Here is a 17,678-nt window from a genome sequence, read left to right as displayed (position 1 = left end):
ACTGATCACACACACACAAAAAGACACAAATGACCAACATTAGGAATAACTGAGGGCACATCCCTGAAGTATCAAAAGGATGATAAGGGAATATTCACAAACAACTTTATGCCAATAAGTCCTACTACTTAGATAAATGAATTCCTTGAAAGACATAAACTACTCAAGTTTACTTGAACAGAAAAAAAAAATCACTGGAACAAATGAAAAAAATTATACTTTATAAAAATTTAGAACTTTTAAATAGAATATGTTATGAAAATGAAAAGGCAAGCTATGGACTGGGAGAAAATATTTGTAAAGCATATCTAACAAAAGATTGTATCTATAACATATAAAGAACTGTTATAATTCAACACTACCCACCGCCTCAAATGGGTAAAAGATTTGAACATATGACACCAAAGAAGATATGTTAGTGGTAATATGCACATGAAAAGATAGCCAGTATCATTAGCCACAAGAGAAATTTAAATAAAAACCACAAAAAGATACGTATACACACCCACTAGAATGACTAAAACAGATAATAACACTGACTTTCCGAAGTATTATCGAGAATGTGGAACGAAGGAAGTCCCATACACAGCTGGTGAGAATGTAAAAAAGGTAGAACCATTTTGTAAAATAGATTGGCACTGTCTTAAAAAGTTAACCATATATGTTTCTATCATGGGATCCAGACATTCAACTGACAGGTATCTATCCAAGGGAAATGAAAAACATGTCTAACCAAAGATTTGCACATGAATATCAATAGTAGCTTTCTTCTTAAGAGCAAAAAACCAAAAATCTAAATGTCCATTAATAAGCGAATAAACAAGCTGTGATATATTCATAAAATAGCACACTACCCAGCAAAGAAAAAGGGAAAAATTGTTGTTGTTGTTTTTTTAAATTTCATTGTAGTTGACTTACAATGTTGTGTTAGGTTCGGGAGTACAGCAAGGTAAACTAGCTTTACATAGACATATATCCATTCAAAAGGGACAAACTACATGCGGCAGAATCTCAAACAATAATTGTAGTGAGTTAAATGGATCACACCATAAAAAGAGTACATACCATATGATTCCATTTACATAAAATTCTAGAAAATGCAAACTAAACTATAATAGACAGAAAGAAAATCAATAGTTGCCTGGAGACACTGAAGTAGGGAAAAGGAGTTATGGATTACAAAGGAGCACAAGGAAACAGGTATGATAAATATCAAGCTTGTGATGATGGTGTGATGGTCTACACATATTGCAAAACTCATCTCATTGTACACTTCAAATATGTGCAGCTTAACTGGAATGATGAACGGCTATGAAGCTAAAGGAAGAGCTCACAGAGAGGTCCTACACCATTTCCTGCCCGGTAATCTGCCTTCTCTGGCACAGCCCTTTCCCATTTATGAAGAGGCAACATCAGCCTGGAGGGGTGTTGGAAGGTTTACTTTATGCTTTTGAAGCCTCCTTCCGGTTCCAAGAGAACAGGTGCAGACTACTATTATTCATATAAGTCAGAATATTCAGTGAGTGGGGAAACGAATGCCTGTTGGACAAACAGCAACAGGCAAGATCTATATGTTCAACTTGGAGCACAAATTGGATACAGCTCCATCAGGAGGCACCGCTAACTTCTTAAAGATTTGCCCTATTATTCTGCTTTTGTAGTTGAATCTGGAGACTGAAGATCAGAAGAAAAGTTTCTAGCTCTTAAAGCAACAACAACAATAATACCATCATCACCAAAACAAAACTTTGGTAAAGGACCACAAGAATAAAAATGCAATAGAGTTTAGATCCTCACATGTTCATTGGGGACAAAACCAGTAAAGAACAAAGCCAAAGACATAAAATTTCAAGGTTAAAAACAATTCCCCAGGCTGGCCTACCTACCTATACGCTTTGGTACAAATTTACATGCCAGAATTGGGCCTGCAAAGACTTCCTTTACGGATGGCATACATCACCATTTTATTCGTTTCCTTTGTTATAGATTTTTAATTTTTTTTTTCTCCTTTTCTTTAGATTAAGGAAAATCTTACTGAAGAAAACCTCAAGGGAAGAAAAATTGGTGGTTCTTGCAATGGATGTATCTATGAACTTTTCCCTTTCTTTTCTTTTCTTTTCTTTTTTTTTTGGCATGTTGGGGGTTATAATCAAGATGGGTGTTCACTGTATTTCTGCTACACAACCCCAAGCTGCAATTGTACACATCCCTTGGGATCACTGGTGGTCTCTTCTTTTTCTAACTGGAACAGGGTTTTACAACAGAAGTAATAAGCTTCATGTCAACAATTTCAAGAAAACTGACAATGTAATTCTCTGTCTCCCACTGGCTTTGTTGTTTCTTAAAGAACACTGAACCATCTGATATAAGAACATACTGTTAAAAAGGGCTTTGTGGAGGTAAGAAGCAAATGATCTGGAGTGGAATCTATAATTAAACCTGATATACTGAAATCTTACATTTGTAGCAACATCTTACCAAAGAGAAACATCTATAACTAAGAACATGGAAATGGCAAACCATTCTCCATCTGGGGGCAAGGAGGGCATTTTTATAGCTCCACCCTCATTTTCTGCTAAATTTTAAAATGGGCCATTCCCACATAAGTTTAATATAGCTTTATTTCTGTGAACTGGATACTCTAATAAATCCCATCACTTGTTAAACTGCACAATAAATTGTAACTCTCCTAAATTTCTCTCTACTATTCTTGACTACCAAAATACCATTCGGTTCACGCTCACATCTTACCTCTCCTGCTGCTATCCAAGGATCCAAGGATCCTCTCTGTACCCTGACTCTTGATTATCAAAACCAAAAGAATGAGGTCAGGCTGCCTGACATTCAGGGACCCTGGCTCTTTCTTCCTTTCAGTGCACAGTTCTCCACGTCCAGGAGGCTCTGGGGCTCCCACCCTCACCTCTTTTCTTTCCTTATCAAACACTCTGGCCAAATGAGAAGAGTCCCCCCCCCACCTTTTTTTTGAGTTCTTATAGTCTAGGATGGCTACCTGCTGCTTTTTTCTCAGCATGAGTTCCATTTTTAAATATCACTTCAGCAATCTCTTCTTCTTTCTTAAAATGTCTTCATCTGTCCGTTGGCAGAGAGAGAAAACAAACCAAAAAAATTGCCTTTTTTTTTTTCTTATTGATTCTGTCAAGCACTGTGAAATCCAGATGCTCTTAACACGGGAATGGAAAAAAAGTCACCTGACAACTGAACTAACCCTGGGGTGCAAGAGAAAACCAGAGGGAAAGGCCTGTGAGGCAAGGGCAAAGCCGTATAGACAAACAATCCTCTGAAACAAAGGCAGAAACACTACAAACATGCACAAAGGACTTCTTTGAATCTTGAGTAGAAAGGTTGTAAAAAATGAGTACCTAGGGAACTATACTCAGTATTTTCTAATAACCTATAAGGGAAAAAATTTGAAAAAAGATATATGTGTATGTATAACTAAATCACTTTGCCGTATACCTGAAACTAACCCGAAACTGTACCTGAACTATACTTCAATTAAAGAAAAGAAAGACATGAATATCCAAGCCATAGCCATGAAATACCTAGGAGGAGGATGGAAGGAGACTGTGGAGAGGGTCAAGCGTTCTAAAGGGGGATAAGCTGAAGTGTGGACACTTGTGCTGGCTTCTGCCCTAAAGCCCAGCATGGGCACAGGCCAAACAGGGCAGTGAGCCCAGTGCCACAGCTGATGCCTGGCTTCCCTGGAGCCTTGAAGATCAGGTTCTCAATCACCCTGTGGCTTATGTTATGTTCTTCACACACTAAAAAATTTCACATAGGAAAATAGGACTAAATATCTCCAGGCAGGAGATTGCATTCTCATCTCCATGGTTTTTAAAAGTCACGCCTAATTCTTTGGATCTATTCACGGGATCTGTCAGGAATTCTATGATCCAATAATTGTAAATAGCAAAAATACCCCAGATTTTTTTTCCTATTCATTTAGAAAATACTTACTGGGGAGTTCCCATCATGTCTCAGCGGAAACAAATCTGACTAGTTTCCATGAGGATGCAGGTTCGAGCCCTGGCCTCTCGCTCAGTGGGTTAAGGATCCGGCATTGCCATGAACTGTGGTATAGGTCGCAGACAAGGCTCGGATCTGGTGTTGCTGTGGCTGTGGTGTAGGCCGGCAGCTACAGCTCCGGTTCAACCCCTAGCCTGGGAACTAAATAGACCAAAAACAAACAAACAAAAAAACAGAGAGAGAAAATATTTACTGGGAGCCTAGTATATATTATTACTACATTCTGGGGATATAAAGAGGAAAACCTGGTCTCTGCTCTCAAGTGTCTTACAGAACAGTCAGGAACAAACAGATGCTTACCACACAGGGTGGCAAGTGCTCTCACAGAGATGCATGGGATGCCAGAGCCTAATCTCAAAATCTTGGTGGGATGGGTGTAAGGACAGGGCTAGGAGAACTGATATAGGGACAGAGGCTTCTTAAAGAAGTTTAGCCTAAACATCAAGGGTGAAGTCACCCAGAGAAAATAATAAAATCTGTTAAGGAATCTTAAATAGTTTGGTTTAGAGAGTAGAATGTAAATGGGTGGAAAAAGGAGAATGAGAAGTGATGGCCATAGGAGAATTAGGCAGAGAACAAATCCTAAAAGGATTTGGTATTGTTTTGAACGTTGATAGACAAATAAATAAAGCCTCATTTTAAAAAAAGTAAATTTCACTAACAGAAAAGAAATAATTTCCATATTTCCACAGAAAAAGGAAAATGATAAAAGAATGAAAAGACAAAATAGAACTATCAAGGAAATCATTTGAACAAAATAAACAGGCCAATTATAACCGTTATTGCAACCGAAACAAGTGCATTAAACTCATCTACTTAAAAACAAACTCTCACATAAGACTAAAATCCAAAAAACCCAGCTACATGCTCTTAACAAGAGTCACATATAATAGAAAATGAGATAAAAAGTTAAAGATAAAAATGATAGCAGAGTTCCCGTCGTGGCACAGTGGAAATGAACCTGACTAGGAACCATGAGGTTGCAGGTTCGATTCCTGGCCTCGCTCAGTGGTTTCAGGATCCAGCATTGCCATGAGCTGTGGTGTAGGTCACAGACGTGGCTTGGATCTGGCGTTGCTATGGCTGTGGTGTAGGCAAGTACCTGTAGCTCTGATTAGACTCCTAGCCTGGGAACTTCCATATGCCACAGGTGCGGTCCTAAAAAAGGACAAAAGACAAAAAAAAAAAAAAAAATAGGAAGGGATACAATAGATAAATACAGAATTATAAATGAATTCAAGGCAAATTTATTACCTGTAACAAAGAGGGCTATTTAATATTGACAAAATATACAATTCAAGAATAAAATAAAACTAGCATTTATTTGCTGAATAAATGAGTTAGAATGTAACAAGCAAAAAATTAAAAAAAAATATGGAGTTCCCGTGTGGCATGGCAGGTTAAGTGCTGAATGTTGTCTCTGTGAAGATGCAGGTTCAATCTTTGGCCTCATTCAGTGGGTTAAGGATCTAGCACTGCCACAAGCTACAGCAGAGGTCACAGATGTGGCTCAGATCTGGTGTTGCTATGGTTGCGGCATAGGCTGCTGCTCCCATTTGACCCCTAGTCTGGGAGCTTCCATGTGCCATTAGGTGTATCTGTAAAAAGAAAAAAAAAATATTCAAGAAGTATGAAAAAAATTCCCACAATTATAGTGAGAGACTAATACTACTTTCAGAATTTGACAGATTCGTTTTTTTTTTTTTAAAGATACAGAAAAGCTAAAATGTATTTTAAAAATTGATTTAGGAGATACAATACTTTATACCCCAGGAACACAAACTCTAAATGGCCATGGAATATACTCCAAAACTAGCCATAAGGCCAAAAATATATTAAGCCTAAAATTCAGAAAAGCAGATATATTCCAGTCTATATACTCTATAAATATAATAAGAAAATAAGACTTAACCACTTTAAAATATCTGATAAAGCTAAGCAATTTTAAGAGGAAATTTTTAACCTTAAGTGTTTTTATTTTTAAAAGCATTAATCATTCAATTCAGAATTTTGGAAAAAAGGCAACACAATAAATGGAAAGAAAGAAAAAAGAATTAAAGACAAAAAAAAATTACTGAGAAGGCAAAAAATGTACAAATAAACGAAATGCCAAACCAAAAGCAAAAACAATCTCAATCACTTCTACCTAACAAATCTGACTAAGGAAGAAAGCAGGGAAATTCAAATAGAAAGCATTAAGAATTATAAAACAAATATAAAGTAGAGAAAATGAAGAAGAGGAAATGAAATGGAAAATACAGAAAAGAATTACACAAATACAAGGACAAGTTGTATTAATAAACTTGAGAGTCTATGAAATTGAAAATTTCTAAGAAAATATAGAATATCAAATTGTCTTAAAAAAATCAGAACACTGGAGTGGGGGGGGGGGGGGGGGGGGGGGGGGGGGGGGGGGGGGGGGGGGGGGGGGGGGGGGCTAATCGAAACCTAAATATAAGAAAAAAAAAAAAAAAAAAAAAAAAAAAAAATCAGAACACTGATGAACGAAATCAGACCTAAATAAGTGAAGAAATATACCATGTTCATGGACTAGAAGACTCATTACTGCAAAGATGTCCATCCTTCCCGAAAGAACCTACAGATTCAGTACAATACCAAGCAAAACCCCAATAGGGTTTTCCTACAAATTGACAGGATGACTCTAAAATTCATACAGAAAGACAAAGGGACTACTGAATTAGAAGTTAAAACTATCTTTAAAAAGATATTAAGTAAAAGAATACAGACCACGCAATTTTAAGACTTAACTATAAAGTCAAAATAGGGTTGTGCTGGAGTTCCCGTCGTGGCGCAGTGGTTAACGAATCCGACTAGGAACCATGAGGTTGCGGGTTCGGTCCCTGCCCTTGCTCAGTGGGTTAACGATCCGGCGTTGCCCTGAGCTGTGGTGTAGGTTGCAGACGCGGCTCGGATCCTGCGTTGCTGTGGCTCTGGCGTAGGCCAGTGGATACAGCTCCGATTAACCCTAGCCTGGGAACCTCCATATGCCACGGGAGCGGCCCAAAGAAATAGCAAAAAGACAAAAAAAAACCAAAAAACAAAATAGGGTTGTGCTGGCAAAAAGATAAGCCACATAGATCAATGGAGCAGAACAGAAAGCATAGAAATAAACCCATACATATAAGATAATTGATTTCTGACAAAAGTGTAAAATCTATTAAATGGAATGTGGATAATCTGCAATAAATGCTGTCAGAACTGGACATCTATACGCAGAAATAATAAAACCAAGAACCTCAATTCAGACCTCACACACCATATACAAAAATTAACTTAAAGTAGATCATAGATTTTTAACTATAAAATCTACAACTGAAAACTTATAGAAAAAATTATGACACAAACACTTTGAGGCCTTGGTTTAGGCAAACACAGTTTTATATATCACATCAAAAACACAACTAAAAAAATTTTTTTAGACTTTATCAAAGTAATTTGCTCTTTAAAAAGACACTGCTAAAAAATGAAAAGGCGAGCCACAAACTAGGAAAAATATTTCCAAAACATGTATCTGACAAAGACTTGTATACAGAACACTTAAAACTCAATAAGACAAACCAAATAACATTTAGACAAAAGGTTTGAACAAAGGCTTGACTTTAACAAAAGATGTAAGAAAGGTCAATATGAACATGAAAAGACTCTCAACAATCTTAGTCATCAGTTACATGCAAGTTAAAGCCACAATACATACTCTAACGGCTAAAACTAAAATCTGCAATACCAAGTACTAAGGCAGAAATAGAGCAATTGGAATTCTCATGCCTTGCTGTTAAGAATATAAAATAATACTATTATTTTGGAAAACAGCTTGGTAGTTTCCAATAGTAAACTATATTTACTATATGACCCAGTCATTCTACTCCTGTGTACTTTGAGAGAAATGAAAATATATGTTTATCCAAAGACTTTTTTTTTGGGGGGGGGGTCTTTTTGCCTTTTTCTTGAGCTGCTCCTGCAGCATACGGAGGTTCCCAGGCTAGGGGTCGAATCGGAGCTGTAGCCACCGGCCTACGCCAGAACCACAGCAATGTGGGATCTGAGCCACGTCTGCAACCTACACCACAGCTCACGGCAACACCGGATCCTTAACCCACTGAGCAAGGCCAGGTATCAAACCCGCAACCTCATGGTTCCCAGTTGGATTCGTTAACCACTGTGCCACGACGGGAACTCCTATCCAAAGACTTTTAAGCAGCTTTATTCATAATAGCAAAACAATGGAAACAATCCGAATATCCATCAAGAGGTGAATAAACAAACCAATAGGCTGGAATGCAGAAATGTAATGGAATACTACTAAGCTTAAAAAAGAAACACTACAGAGTTTCCTCCTGGTTCAGTGGGTTAAGGATCTGGCATGGTCACTGCTGTGGTGTGGGTTCAATCCCAGGCCAGAGAATTTCCACGTGCTGTGGGGACAGCCAAAAAAGAAACACTACTCTTATGTGCAAAATGAATGAACCTCATAATCTGTTGAGTGAAATAAGCTGAACAAAACACATACAGTAGGATTCTACTTATATGAGATTCTAGAATGACAGTGGTTGCCTGGGGCCAAAGGTGGATTGGTGGGAACTGACTGAAAAAGGGATCAAGGAAATCGTGGAGGGTGATAAAAATGATCCATATGTGCATTGTCCAATATGGTAGCCACTAGCCACAGGCAGCCACTGAGCATCTGAAATGCAGAATTTCAGATTTAAATTGAGAAACTAAAATTTAAACTTAATTTAAAAAAATTTAAGTTTAAATTTAAAAATTGATACTTGATTCAGTTATTGGGAAACATTTAAGTATGTTTGGAGAAAACTAAGTATGGGAATCCACTTTTTCAACTGAAAACTGTATGAAATCTAAATACACATCAAATACTTTAATGAAACAGCACTGAACTGAGACGTAAATGTAATGTACACACTGGATTTCAAAGACCTAGTGTGAAAAAAAGAGTGTAAAATGGCCTAATAATATTTTTCATTGATTACATGTTGAAATAATGATTTATAATATCTTGTGTTATATAAAACACATTATTTTGTTTCTTTTAAACTTTTTACCATCGCTACGACAAAATATAAAACTATGTACTGCCAATTACAAGTCATCATTTGCCCTCTGCCTCTGCAAGTGGTCACTAACCACTGGAGTTGCTAACCTTCAACACACCCTGAAAGGAGTTCAGGGCAGAGGTAGGAAATGAGGCCCTCTGTGTGCTGGAAAGAACTGGCAGAACAGGAGATTTTTTTGTTGGTATTGAAGTAGAGCTGATTAGTTGATCTACAGTGTTGTGTTAGTTTCAGGCATACAGTCAAGGGACTCAGTTACATATACATATATTATTTTTCTGATTCTTTTCTACAAGTTGTCACAAGATATCGAATATAGCTCCCTGTGCTATACAATAGGCCCCTGTGGTTTATTTTGTATATAGTAGTATATTAATCCCAAACTTCTAATTTATCCCTCACCCAACCCTTTCTCTTTTGGTACCCATAAATATGTTTTCTATGTCTAAGAGTTGGTTTCCGTTTTGTAAATAAATTCATTTGTATCATTTTTTTGGGGTCTCCACAAAGAAGTGATATCTTATGATATTTTCCTTTCTCTGTCTGATTTACTTCACCTAATATGATAATCTCTAGGTCCACCCATGTTGCTGCAAATGGCAATATTTCATTCTCTTTTACAGTTGAGTAGTATTCCAGGTGTGTGTGTGTGTGTGTGTGTGTGTGTGTGTGTGTGTGTACATCACATCATCTTTATCCATTCATCTATCAATGGACACTTAAGTTGCTTCCATGTCTTGTCTATTTTAAACAGTGCTGCAGTGAACTCTGGGGTGCATGTATCTTTTCGAACTTAAGAGTTTTCATTTTTCCAGATATACGCCTAGGAATGGGACTGCTGGATCCTATGGTAAGTCTATTTTTAGTTTAACCTCCATATTGTTCTCCATAGTGACTGTACCAGTTTACATTCCCACAGTATAGGAGGAGTCCCTTTTCTCCACACCCTCTCTAGCATTTATTCACAGACTTTTTGATGATGGTCATTCTAATGGATATAAGGTGATACCTCATTTTAATTTGATTTGCATCTCTCTAATACTTAGCAATGTTGAGCATCTTTTCACATGCCTATTGGCCATTTTCAGAGAAACGTCTATTTAGGTCTTCTGCCCATTTTTTGATTGGGTGGTTTGTTTGTTTGTTTTTTTATATTGAGTAATATAAGCTGTTTGTATATTTTGGAAATTAATCCTTCGTCAGTAACATCATTTGCAGATATTTTCTCCCTTTCCGTAGGTTGTCTTTTTGTCTTGTTTATGGTTTCCTTGGCTGTGCAAAAGCTTTTAAGTTTGATTAGGTCCTATTCCTTTATTTTTGCTTTTATTTCTTTTGCTTGGGAGATTGACCTAAGAAAATATTGCTACGATTTGTCAGAGAATGTTTTTGCCTATGCTCTCTTCTGGGAGTTTTACGGTGTCATGTCTTATACTTGTCTTTAAGCCATATTGAGTTTATTTTCGTGTATGGTGTGAGGGCGGGAGAAGATTTTATGAGCATAATTTCCTGCATCTTCTCATATCTAGAAAAACAGTGAAATCATTAACAGAGACATCTGTTCCTCATGACTAACAGCAACCTTCTTGTGACAGGCAGCAACCCTCAGCCAAAATGTGTGCTTGATTGCACATAGCTCTCTTCACCAAAATACTGACCTCCCCATCCCCTTCGGAGCAACTGAAGATATAGTCTTCATTTTGCCCCAAATAAAACTTAACTCACAACTCTCATGTTGTGCATGTTTAAAAAATCAACAGTATCTTGCTTGCATTCCATTATCTTTATTGTGGTGGAAAACAAAGGTATAAGTTTGCCAAAATTAAAACTGTACATTTATTTATTTATTTATTTAACTTTTTTTTTTTTTAGGACCACACCCATGGAACATGGAGGTTTCCAGGCTAGGGATCCAATCGGAGCTGCTGCTGCCGGCCTATGCCAGAGCCACAGCAACACCAGATCTGAGCCGTGTCTGCGACCTACACCACAGCTCATGGCAACACCGGATCCTTAACCCACTGAGCGAGGCCAGGGATTGAATCCGCAACCTCATGGTTCCTAGTCGGATTCGTTTCCACTGCACCATGATGGGAACTCCAAAATCATATATTTAAAATGAGTGTTTTATTGTATATAAATTATGCTTCTATAAAGGTGAAAAAATATTAAATTGAGTAGTATATGTGTGTGATAATTTGTGTATATAAATGTATGATTATCTTATTGGTGACCTTTCCTTAGCAATAATAAGAAATGCAAAAATAATATTTCACAGGGTGTGGGCATTCAAAATTAACCATTCCTCTTAATAGTTAACACATTAAATATTACAGTTCTTTAATGTCGGCCTCCCACACTAGCTGCTGAGTTTTGTGATGGCAAGAATCCTGCCTTGCTCTTGTCCTTATAAGCCTAGTACTTAACATAGTAAGTTAACATAGCACCTATATCAATGTTTTAGTAACTGCAGAATTGTCCTAATTTATATTGTCTAATTCCCACAAAATCCTTGTAAATTTGGCACTGTTACTCCCATTTTTCAGATAGAAAAAGTGAGAGTCAGAGGAAAGAAAGGTTAGAGTAATGCACCAAATATCCAGAACTAGTAAATGAAAGAGCTATGCTCCAAATCCACATTTCCTTCAACTCCACAGTCCATTCTTCCACACTATATATACATACTACCACCTCTCCAGGTGGGTATCTCATAACTATTTGATGAATGCCGAAATCAAAATAAAGATTAGTATGGGGGCAATAGAACCACAGAAATTTGGTAAACTTCTCCTGTTTCAGCTTCCCAGTCTTTGAAAGGGTTCCCCCGAGACAGAGAGCAACCTTGCTGCTCTTGCTAGAACATCAGGGAGGATGAATCTAGCTGGAAAAAAAAAAAAAAAATTCCTTCCCAATTACACTTTCCATTTGGGAGTCTGAAGAAGAAAAATAACACAGAACAAAGAGCACGGGAAAGAGAATCAAAGAAATGCTGAATCTGTTAATATAGCTAATTAATGTGAAAATTAATCTAACAGTAACTTTAGCACTCAAAAATGAAAAGTTAGGAGATCCTAGAGAGGCACAGTTTCTAAGTCTTTCGGAGCTCCCTTTTAATTAGGCTCCCAGAATCTCAGCATTCCTGTTTGAATAATCCATATTTCTGGTTATTTATTCAGCTCCCCACTGCTGCACATTTCCAAGCCATATGCTACAGGAATACATCACCTCATATTTGCACTCAACCATCCAAAGACACTGGCAGTTCAGGCCTTTAAGAAGTGTAGAGAAAAGTCCCTGCAGAGTATAGTTTTAAGGTTAGTAGGCCCAGGAAGCCACATGCATCTTCTTTATACGCTGTTTGCTTGAGAGAAGGTGGGTCATTTCAACAAAAGGACAGGCAATTAGAAGGGTAAAGAAGATAAACAAACAAAAGACTCCAGAGAGTAAAGCTGGCAAAAGTCAGCTGAACACTAAAGGCCTCTGAATAATTCCAATGTCCCTCTTTGCACTTTAAAATAAATTTTTTAAAACAATTCCACAAAGGAAGATTTTTCGATCAATCCAAGTTATACGCAGGACAAACAAAGAGGTCTACTGTGCCCCCGGGCCTACACAAGCCTTTAAAGAGCAGACAATTTGGAAACATATACCTTGATAATCTTAAATACGAAAATAGTTTTTTAAGCACAAAAATTCTAGAATTTATCTTTGAAGAATTGTTTATAACAGCAGAACACTGCAAATAACCTCAATATCAATAACAGAGGAAGACTAAGTAAGCTATATTCCTTTAGAGTCCATTATTTGGTTACTGAAAACTCCAATGAAGATTACATCATGGCATGGGAAACAGCATGTTAAGTTCAAAAAAAAAAAAAAAAATACAGAAAATTACATGTGTGGTAGGCCTAAAAAGCTGTTAAAAACAAGAAAACACCCAAAGCAATCTACAGATTCAATGCAATCCCTATCAAATTACCCATGACATTTTTCACAGAACTAGAACAAACAATCCAAACATTTATATGGAACCACAAAAGACCCAGAATCGCCAAAGCAATCCTGAGAAACAAAAACCAAGCAGGAGGCATAACTCTCCCAGACTTCAAGAAATACTACAAAGCCACAGTCATCAAAACAGTGTGGTATTGGTACCAAAACAGACAGACAGACCAATGGAACAGAATAGAGAATCCGGAAATAAACCCTGACACCTATGGTCAATTAATCTTTGACAAGGGAGGAAAGAACATAAAATGGGAAAAAGAAAGTCTATTCAGCAAGCATTGCTGGGAAACCTGGACAGCTGCAGGCAAAGCAATGAAACTAGAACACACCCTCACACCATGCACAAAATAAATTCAAAATGGCTGAAAGACTTAAATATACGACAGGACACCATCAAACTCCTAGAAGAAAACATCGGCAAAACACTCTCTGACATTTTCTCAGGTCAGTCTCCCAAAGCAATAGAAACTAGAGCAAAAATAAACCCATGAGACCTCATCAAACTGAAAAGCTTTTGCACAGCAAAGGAAACCAAAAAGAAAACAAAAAGACAACTTACAGAATGGGAGAAAATAGTTTCAAATGATGCAACTGACAAGGGCTTAATCTCTAGAATACATAAACAACTTATACAACCCAACAGCAAAAAAACCAATCAATCAATGGAAAAATGGGCAAAAGACCTGAATAGACATTTCTCCAAAGAATATAAACAGATGGCCAACAAACACATGAAAAAATGCTCAACATCGCTGATTATAAGAGAAATGCAAATCAAAACTACCATGAGATACCACCTCACACCAGTCAGAATGGCCATCATTAATAAATCGACAAATAACAAGTGCTGGAGGGGATGTGGAGACAAGGGAACCCTCCTGCACTGTTGGTGGGAATGTAAACTGGTACAGCCACTATGGAGAACAGTTTGGAGATACCTTAGAAATCTATACATAGAACTTCCATATGACCCCGCAATCCCACTCTTGGGCATCTATCCAGACAAAACGCTACTTAAAAGAGACACGTGCACCCGCATGTTCATTGCAGCACTATTCACAATAGCCAGGACATGGAAACAACCCAAATGTCCATCGATAGATGATTGGATTCGGAAGATGTTGTATATATACACAATGGAATACTACTCAGCCATAAAAAAGAATGACATAATGCCATTTGCAGCAACATGGATGGAACTAGAGAATCTCATCCTGAGTGAAATGAGCCAGAAAGACAAAGACAAATACCATATGATATCACTTATAACTGGAATCTAATATCCAGCACAAATGAACATCTCCTCAGAAAAGAAAATCATGGACTTGGAGAAGAGACTTGTGGCTGCCTGATGGGAGGGGGAGGAGTGGGAGGGATCGGGAGCTTGGGCTTATCAGACACAACTTAGAATAGATTTACAAGGAGATCCTGCTGAGTAGCATTGAGAACTATGTCTAGATACTCATGTTGCAACAGAACAAAGGGTGGGGGAAAAATGTAATTGTAATGTATACATGTAAGGATAACCTGACCCCCTTGCTGTACAGTGGGAAAATTAAAAAAAAATAAAAAAAGAAAACAATTACAGAAAAAAGACTACAAGGAATATGCATCCAAAGATGGGTTGTGTTTGGGTGACAGAGCTGTTTTTTAGCTTCTTGGAGACAGGAATTCTGTCATTCATTTCTGCATAAGCCAAGCAGTTAACACAATATCTTATCAGTGTTTTACCAGTAGTTAAGTGATCTGGAGATTACCAACCTCCATGAAAAAGACTTTAGACTAATGGTAGTAAGCATGATTCAAGATCTTGGAAATAAACCAGAGGCAAAGATTGATAAATTACAAGAAACACTGAGCAAAGAAATAGAGGATTTAAAGATTAAGTAAGCAGAGATGCAAAATATGATAAATGAAATAAGAAATTCACTGGAAGGAACCAACAGCAGGATATAGGAGGCAGAAGAATGAAGAGTGGGAGTTCCCGTTGTGGCTCAGCAGTTAACAAACCCAACTAGTATCCATGAGGATGGGCGTTTGATCCCTGGCCTCAATCAGTGGGTTAAGGATCCAGTGTTGCCATGAGCTGTAGTATAGGTTGCAAGTGTAGCTCAGATCCCACATTGCTGTGGCTGTGGAGTAGGTTGGCAGCTACAGCTCCAATTCAACTCCTAGCCTGGGAAACCTCCATATGCTTTGGGTGCAGACCCCAAAAAACAAAAACAAAAAAACACAAATAAGCAAGGTGGAAATCACTAACACAGAACAAAAAAGGGAAAAAAGATTGAAAAGAAATGAAAACGGTCTAAGAGAACTCTAGGATAATGTTAAACACACCAAAATCTGTATTATAGCGGTGCCAGAACAAGAAGAGAAAGGGCCAGAGAAGATATTTGAAGAGATAATAGCTGAAAATTTCCCTAACATAAGAGAGGAATCACTCACTCAAATCCAGGAAACACAACGAGTAACATATAAAATAAACCCAAGGAAGAATACACCAAGACACATATTAAACAAACTGACCAAAATTAAAGACAAAAACACAGTATCTTATCAGTGTTTTACCGGTAGTTTTGCATCTCTTTTTTTCTAGGTTATATTTAATAGATATGTATCAATTCTAAAATTTTTCAAAGAAATAGTTTAACAGAATTTTCAGTATACATGAATATATTTTAAGACTGTGGACTCTGGCTCAATTTCATAAAGAATTAATCCCATAATGGTTAGTCTTCCAGACGTGGAAACACGCTCTCACATCTCTCAATTTATTTATTTATTTATTTATTTATTTATTTATTTATTTTGTCTTTCTGCTATTTCTTTGGGCCGCTCCCGCGGCATATGGAGGTTCCCAAGCTAGGGGTCCAATTGGAGCTGTAGCCACCGGCCTACGCCAGAGCCACAGCAACGCAGGATCCCAGCCGCGTCTGCGACCTACAACCACAGCTCACGGCAACGCCGGATCCTTAACCCACTGAGCAAGGGCAGGGACCGAACCCACAACCTCCTGGTTCCTAGTCGGATTCGTTAACCACTGCGCCACGACGGGAACTCCACACCTCTCAATTAAAAAAAAAAATCTGTCCACTGACACAATTCCCTCCTCTGGTTAACCCTTCACCCCATTTCTCTAGTCCTCTTCCAAGCCAGGTTTCTCAAAAGAGCTATCAATGACAAGCTATCTCCTATTTACTTTTCACTTAGGATTCTGTGAAATATATTAACATGATAATCTACTTCAAAACTTTAAGGAATTAAAGCATACATAATAACATATACAAAGAAAGTACTATAAAGAAAAGTTCTAGAACTGTCAATACACTTTTATATCTACTATGCTACCACATAGCACATGCAGAATTCATTACCGAAAACCATGTATAATGAAAACTATGAATTATATTCTGCTGTCAATAATAAAAATATGGACAAACATATTGCAGATATAGGTCTGTCTGTGTGGCATATAAAGAAAATGGGGCTAAGTTTAGAAATTAACATAGGATTATGTTTAGAAGTTAATGACTATATTTCCTAAAACCAACACACTAAGGAGCAAAGAACATTCCCTTTGATGGAGTGGTCCTGCTACCAAATGATACAACAATAGGGCACAAATAGACAAAAAAAAAAAAAAAAAAAAAAAAAATTGCTGAACCTGTGGCGCTCGCAAGTTCCCAGGCCAGGGGTCACATGGGAGCTGCAGCTGCCAGTGTACACCATAGTCATGATAACACTGATTCTGAGCCGCATCTGTGACCTAGGCCACAGCTTGTGGCACCACCAGATCCTTAACACAGTGAGGCCAGGGACTGAACCTGCATTCTCACAGAGACAACACTGGGTCCTTAACCTGCTAAGCCACAATGGGAACTCCCCAAAATATACCTTTTAAGACCACACACATACCTAAGACTTTCCTGTTTTATATATCTAGGAAATTCAATAAAAGACCATAGCTACATGTTCTGGAATTTAGGCTAACAGTGAGGAGTTGGGCAAAAAAAAAAGGAGAGCTAGGAGATAATGGGCCACAAGAAGCATACCTGAGCATGAGATTCATCAGCTGAAGACCCTCGCCCTTCAGGAAGCGCTCACGATTGGAACTGAGCATTAGGCAGGAACAGAGTGAATCAAACAGATTCTCCATCATCTCCTGCTCCTCAGCTGTGCTAGGATTGTGTCTTTTAAACACCTGTCAAACAGAGATGTCAGAAAGCATAGAACCATGAGAGAATATCTTTTCATCAACCAGCACTCAACAAGTTCCAAAGCCTGTCTACCCCAACAACCCTATAAGTGAAGAAATACAAGCTTACCAAACAAAATACTCATCTGTTTCTATTTCAGAGAAGTTGGACTTTCTGATCACAGGTATTAAACTAATGGCTATCAGTTCATGCAAAAAACCCAAAACATTCAACTGACCGTTGGATCCATGAGCGATTGATAGCTCCAAGGAGCAGATTTAACAAAACTTTTTTATTGTGAAATATACTCCCATGTAGAAAACTCTCTAAAAGACATGCA

General features: G+C 37.7%; 1 protein-coding gene across 1 annotated transcript in view; it reads right to left on the bottom strand.

Moving 5' to 3' along the window:
* Positions 1 to 17,678, bottom strand: part of CTNNBL1 (beta-catenin-like protein 1) — a gene marked incomplete at its 5' end in the record, with an annotated part of 138,913 nt that overhangs the window by 77,319 nt on the left and 43,916 nt on the right. The window contains 1 exon segment of the mRNA NM_001315760.1: positions 17,195 to 17,343. Within this exon segment, the coding sequence (NP_001302689.1) occupies positions 17,195 to 17,343 (149 nt within the window).

This window comes from Sus scrofa, chromosome 17, assembly GCF_000003025.6.
Source record: "Sus scrofa isolate TJ Tabasco breed Duroc chromosome 17, Sscrofa11.1, whole genome shotgun sequence".
In the NCBI taxonomy this organism is placed as follows: Eukaryota; Metazoa; Chordata; class Mammalia; order Artiodactyla; family Suidae; genus Sus; species Sus scrofa.
Note: the sequence above shows the minus strand (reverse complement) of the source record. Positions and strands in the feature narration are given on the sequence as shown.